This window comes from Piliocolobus tephrosceles, chromosome 18 (genome assembly GCF_002776525.5).
Source record: "Piliocolobus tephrosceles isolate RC106 chromosome 18, ASM277652v3, whole genome shotgun sequence".
In the NCBI taxonomy this organism is placed as follows: domain Eukaryota; kingdom Metazoa; phylum Chordata; class Mammalia; order Primates; family Cercopithecidae; genus Piliocolobus; species Piliocolobus tephrosceles.
Window position 1 is genome coordinate 35,614,160 of NC_045451.1, and position 6,000 is coordinate 35,620,159.

Consider the following 6,000-nt stretch of genomic DNA (forward strand, 5'->3'; position numbering starts at 1 on the left):
TTATTTGATGGAGAGGCTCTTGTCTATTTATTCTAAAGTTCACTTGCCTTATCTTATATATTGGGAAAGAAAATACCTCTTATTCCTTTTTTTTTTGTTTCCCATTCATATAATCCTGATGTGCAGAAACAATGTCCACACGTTCTCCAAGTCATTGACAGCTGCTGTGACTCTGAATCAAAGCGTGGGATGTGTTGTTATTCTCCTTTGAAAGTGAAATTCCCACATCAGCCAGACCCTCACGATTGCTAGTTTGATTTAGTTCCCTTTAAATACTTGGTGTGGTAAGTTAGTTTCCTGGGCGGGAGGATTTACTGGTGCTTCAAGGAGAAAACTTCGTATTTTCCTTGCTCTTCATCAAGAGTTAACAGTCGACATTCTCTGTCTTTATTTTGCCAGTGGTGGAGGCACCTTGCCCTGCCTCTTCCCTCCCTTCCTAAGGTGCCTGCAGCAAGCCTGGGCATCATCCCTTTCACTCCAGCAAACTCAGAAGGTTCTGTGCCTCTCTCCTCATCATCCTTTGCACCCAGGCTGCATACTGCGGGGGGTCTCGTTTCCCTGCCAAGGCTGCCTCCGTGTACATTGTTGTCTGGAGTTAAGGAAACTTCTCCCCAGGGCAGAATGTTCGACACCATGAGTCCATTCACAGAATCACTGCTTCTGGGTTCTGTAGAACCTTAAAAGCCTTCTATTATCAACAGAGTCTGAGCCTGATGCCTTGGGGAGAAGGCCCTTCCCCTCCCACTTTTTTGAAAAGACGTCAGTGGTGGATAAATCTTCTGTGATGGCACACATCTTCTGCGATTTTCCTTTCCCATGAGCTGCGTGCTGTTCCTGAGAGTCCTGGCTGAGAGCGCTGAGTGAGGCCTGCAGCTCTCAGCCCAGTGGGCTAAACTGGGGACAGCAGGAGCTGCTGGCAGGCCTGGGCTCGAATGACAGGGGCCCCAGCCCTGCACACAAGATGGAACAGCTGTTGGCATGAGCTCCGGGCTTCTGCTCCCAGAGGATTCTGTGGCGAGGCTGCTGCAGCCCTCCTGTGTCTACGCTCACTGTGCTTAGGATGCCCCTGAATCTGGACTTGCCTGGCTGCCTCATGGCTGATGTCTCAGGTGTACTTTCTTCTGTTCACATTGTTTGCAGGATGCCAGATATGCACTTCCCTCACTGCCCTACTTCCCTGGCTGCTGGTTTGGGGTTGAGTGTTTTCTTTCTTGTTGGAATGGCAGGACCATGGACTGCCACCCAAGGTCTGCATCTACTTGGGGCTGCCATTGCAACTTTTCCCAGCAAGAGCAAGGCCAGTGAGGGGGAGCGGCAAGAAGGCCCAAGAGCCCAAAGGCATTTATTCCTTCCTTCCTCCTCCATCCTCCCAACCCAGAGTAGCCAAAGGGCGTGGGGTCATGACTGGGAGAGCCAGGTTCTGGTCCCAGTTCTGCTACCAACTAGCAGTTTGTAAAATGGGGCTGTTATTGCCTGTGTGCTTGTTTTAGTGACTCATAGCAACAAGGATCAAATGAGAACCTGGGTGTGAGGGCATGGAATGATGCTAGCAGCCCCTGCCCTCCCCCTGGAACGATGTCAGAAGGGAATCTTGGAATGGGATCTGGTTGCTTATAGCTCTCCCCAGGAGTGGGATGATGGAGGAAGAAGCGGAACGCCAGCCCTTGGCTCTCCTCCCAGGCCTGTGAGCCAACCCCTGATCTGCAGTAACTGTGCACGTGTTCATTGCAGGAGCGAGTCTGCCTTTGAGAAGGGCAACGTCGATGTGTTCCGGGTGAGAACCAACAATGTGGGCCTCATCTACAAAGTCAGGTGAGAAGCTGGCTCCTGACTAGGGTTGAGGGTGGAGATGAAAGTGAGGGATCAACTTCACTATTGACACTTTCTGGGTATTAATTACTTCCCAGCTGTTATTTGAGGGGCTACCGAAGGCCCAAATCTTTCCCTCCCATCCTCAACTTCCCCACTGGAGATTCATTTTTTTTGGTTAAGACAATTCAAGACAAATTTTTACAGACTTGAGAATATGCTGTGAGAGACATTGTAGCACAGTGATTAGGGGCAGAGACTCTGAGTCCAGAGTGCCTGGGTTCAAGTGTCTGTTCTGTTATTTACTAGCTGTGCCACTTTGGACAGGTTATCTCTCCAAACCTCAGTTTCCTCCTCTGTAGCAATGGTGCCTCATCTGTGATAACCCTAGGACTCAATGAGTTAGTGCTTGAAACAGTAACTGGCACACAGTAAACACTCAGCAAGTAGTAGAGATACCAAGTCCTGTTGCCTCATGTTTTTGGACAGAGAGCATCCCCAGTCTTGCTCTCTCTGGGGGGTTCTTGTGAAGGTATAAGGAGAGATAACTCTACTAGTCCAGTGGCAGAGGAAGAGCCTTCGATTGTCCCCCTTTTCCTTCATTGTCCCTGCCATCCACCCCCATTCAAGTTCATGCCCCATTGTCAGATGTTCATCTGTGGTCTGATTGCACCCAGACTAAGGCTGGACAGGGGTCAAATGCAGCCTCAGTTTAGTCCTGATTTTTTTTCCCTTCCACTAGAAAATACAGGATCATGAACTCTCTTTCCTGGGGAAATAAGGGGTACATGAATATCTTGGGTATCGGTTAAGTGCAGGGAAGGAAGTTACGAGCAGGGAAAGGGCTCTTGCAGGGGAGATTGGGAAAGGGGTATCATTGTGTGAGTAAAGGCAACCACTAGCTGAGGTCCTACTGTGTGCTAGGCTTTATGCCAGACAGAGGCATACATCCTTCTAAGGGAGGGGCCTGGTATATCATGGGTTTTATTTGTCTGTTGGGGTTGTGTGCTGTATTGAGCTGTGGTTGTTCTGTTAACACCTGCAAGGATAAAGCCTCACAGGGATAAGATGTTTGATGCAAAGTGAGGTCCAGGGGTTAAGAAACTGGACCTTGGAGAGGAGATAGAGGGGCCTATGGGAAGTGTAAGAAGATTTTAGGGGACAGACTTTGAAGAGTCGGAATTTATGCTGCCCAGTGCAGCAGCCCCTGGCCACATGTGGCTATTGCACTTGAAATGAGGCTAATCCAAATTGAGGTGTGCTGTCTGTAAAAAATACAAATCAGATTTTTGAAGCCTTAGTACAAGAAAAAGAATGAAAAAATAGCTCATTAATACATTTTTACATAATTATATGTTGAGATGGTAAGTGGAATTAAATGAAACATATTATTAAAATTCTACCAGTTTCTTCAGATTTTTTTACATGTGGCTATTAGGAAAATTTTAAAATTGCATCTGTGGCTCGCATGTGTGACTCATGTTATGTCTATGGGACCACCCTGGTCTAGATGGTCATAGGGGTCCTCTGGATTGTAGGACTAAGGGGAGTATCTGCTTGTTGTCCATGTCCGGGAGTCATGATGAAAAGAGGGACACACTTAATCATCTCACAGCAATGGGAGGGGCAGTTGAGCCCCAGGGTATGAACTGTGTCCTGTAAATCAGGTGGTCTGGTTGGCTTCTGCCTTCTGGGTATTCCCTTATCATCTTTTCCCTTTACTGTCCTGTTTGACCTTGACTCATCTGGATGTCAAGAAGTGTTGTGTGTATACACGCTTGGGCCAGAGTGGGAGAGGCTCACTGCTTCCAAAGGCCAGGGTAAGGAAATGGCACTGAATAGCCAGGACCTCAAAGGGAAAGATCAAGATGATCCCACGGCAAACCTTAGGGATCTTGGATTTTCTGTGAAAGGCGATAGTTAATATTTCCTTTCATGCAACGTAACAATGTAACATTCAGTAATGTGCACATCCACCTTGCAAGGCATCCCCATTGTATAGATGAGGAAACTGAGGTTCAAGAGATAAAGTAACAACAACAACAGAATAATTGGACCTCTCTTTGGAGTAAACATCTGGGTATTCCAGTATGGAAGGGGTGCTGTTTCAGTTCTGCCAGTGATGGTGTGGGACTTGGCTTCTGCCTCAGGATTGAGCATGACAACACGGGCTTGAATGCCAGCTGGTACCTGGACAATGTGATCGTGACCGATATGAAGAGGCCTCATCTCCGATACTACTTCAACTGCAACAACTGGCTGAGCAAGGTGGAAGGTGACCGCCAGTGGTGCCGTGACCTGCTGGCCAGCTTCAACCCCATGGACATGCCAAGAGGTCAGTGCCTAGGCTGGCCTGCCTGCCATCCCTCCCTGCCTGGGCTGGGCTCACCCAGGAAAGAATCATGCCTGTCTTGCTCTGAGCAGTCTCACCTACCTTATCTTGGCATCCTCCAGGGCCTTCCTGTTGGTTAGGGCCAAGGGGAAGCCCCATATCTTCCTGCGGCCTTCCTGTGGGCAAACTTTTATGCTCTAGGGGTTCAAGGAGGTGGGAAATACAAGAGGACTTGGAGGTGTGATGGAAGGATGGGCGCAGCCCTGAGCATATCTTGTGTTCTCAATGATTCTTATTGATGGGGTGTCTATTGGAAGTCACCTTTGAGATCAAAGCAGCCTTCCCCATTTTCCTATCTTTTTTCTTTTCTTATGATGCCCAAGGCAGGTGAGTTACAGCCAAGGCATGGTGGGTAGGAATCAGAGCTTGCAGCTGCCAGAGCTCGTCATGCTGCCTTCTGACTCCTCCTGATTTTATGAGGAGTGAAACAATTTATTTCAAGTGACATCTCTGGACAAAGGCCTTAAATTCGATCATTTTAATTTTATATGAATAATGGGAGGCAGATACCTTTGTCCCCCAAAGTTCTGGCCTCATCTCACCCCATCGCAGAACATACTAGCTTTTCCAAAAAGGGGGGCATTACATTGCAGGCACCATCACCAGAATATCCTGCTTTCATAGAGTCATGGACCTTGAAAGGGGAAGGGACTTGGAAGCCAGGAGATGAGAAGTGGCTTCCCACAGTCACTGAGTTGAACAACAGAAGGCCAACACACTTGTTGGAGTCTGCCTTCCAGCATGTACTCCAAGCTCCACCCTCTGTCCATTGTCTTGATGGGTTTTAGCTCTCAATTTTTGTATCTTCAATTTTCTACCTCCCAGCTCAAATTGACACTTGACTTGTTCCTCTGTGATTCCTATCATCATAACTTGCAACCTCATTGATTCTTTTTTATTTTTATTTCATTTGTTTATTTATGTATTTTTGAGATGGAGTTTCACTCTTGTTGCCCAGGCTGAAGTGAAATGGCACGATCTTGGCTCACTGTAATCTCTCCCTCCCGGGTTCAAGCGATTCTTCTGCCTCAGTCTCCTGAGTAGCTGGGATTATAGGCGCCCACCACCATACCCGACTAATTTTTTGTATTTTCAGTAGAGACAGGGTTTCACCATGTTGGCCAGGCTGGTCTCGAACTCCTGACCTCAGGTGATCCACCCACCTCCCCCTCCCAAATTGTTGGGATTACAGGCGTGAGCCACTGCACCCGGCCATTAATTCTTTTTAAAACATGTTATTGATCTTTCTCTGATTATAGAAACAAAATTTGATTATTGCAGAAAATTTAGAAAATAGAGATATGCAAACATAAAGAATACTTGTAATTCCATTACTTGAAAAAACAACACTGGTGATGTTTTTGTGTCTTCATTTCTAGTCTTTTCTATGCATACATAGTTTAAATGAATGGGCTGGTGCAACACCCCCTGTTTCACAGCATGACTACTTCTGTGACATTAAACATTGCTTAACACCCCTCCTTGGAATGAGTCTGTGGTGCCCTGGAGCATGGAGATACCATCATTTATTCACCAGATCCCTTATCATTGGACATTTGTATTGTGTTCCCCCTCTAAACAATTTTTGCTATTATAACAATACTATGATAAATACTGCACCTAAATCTTTGCACAGGTTTATGATTCTTTAAGATAAATTCCTAAGTGGAAAGTCTAAGTCAAGTGGAATGTACACACTGAAAGTTTTTGAGGGACATTTCTGAATTGCTCTAGATAGGGTATATCTGTGCACAGTATTACCAGCTGTGTAAGGGTGCCCATGTCCCTCACCCTTGCCA

General features: G+C 46.8%; 1 protein-coding gene across 1 annotated transcript in view; it reads left to right on the forward strand.

Moving 5' to 3' along the window:
• LOXHD1 (lipoxygenase homology domains 1) overlaps window positions 1-6,000 on the forward strand; it is a 182,600-nt gene that overhangs the window by 13,951 nt on the left and 162,649 nt on the right. Inside the window, exons 3-4 of the mRNA XM_023207473.1 lie at window positions 1,732-1,812; window positions 3,960-4,144. Of these exons, the coding sequence (XP_023063241.1) occupies window positions 1,732-1,812; window positions 3,960-4,144 (266 nt within the window). The remainder of the gene's footprint in view (window positions 1-1,731; window positions 1,813-3,959; window positions 4,145-6,000) is intronic.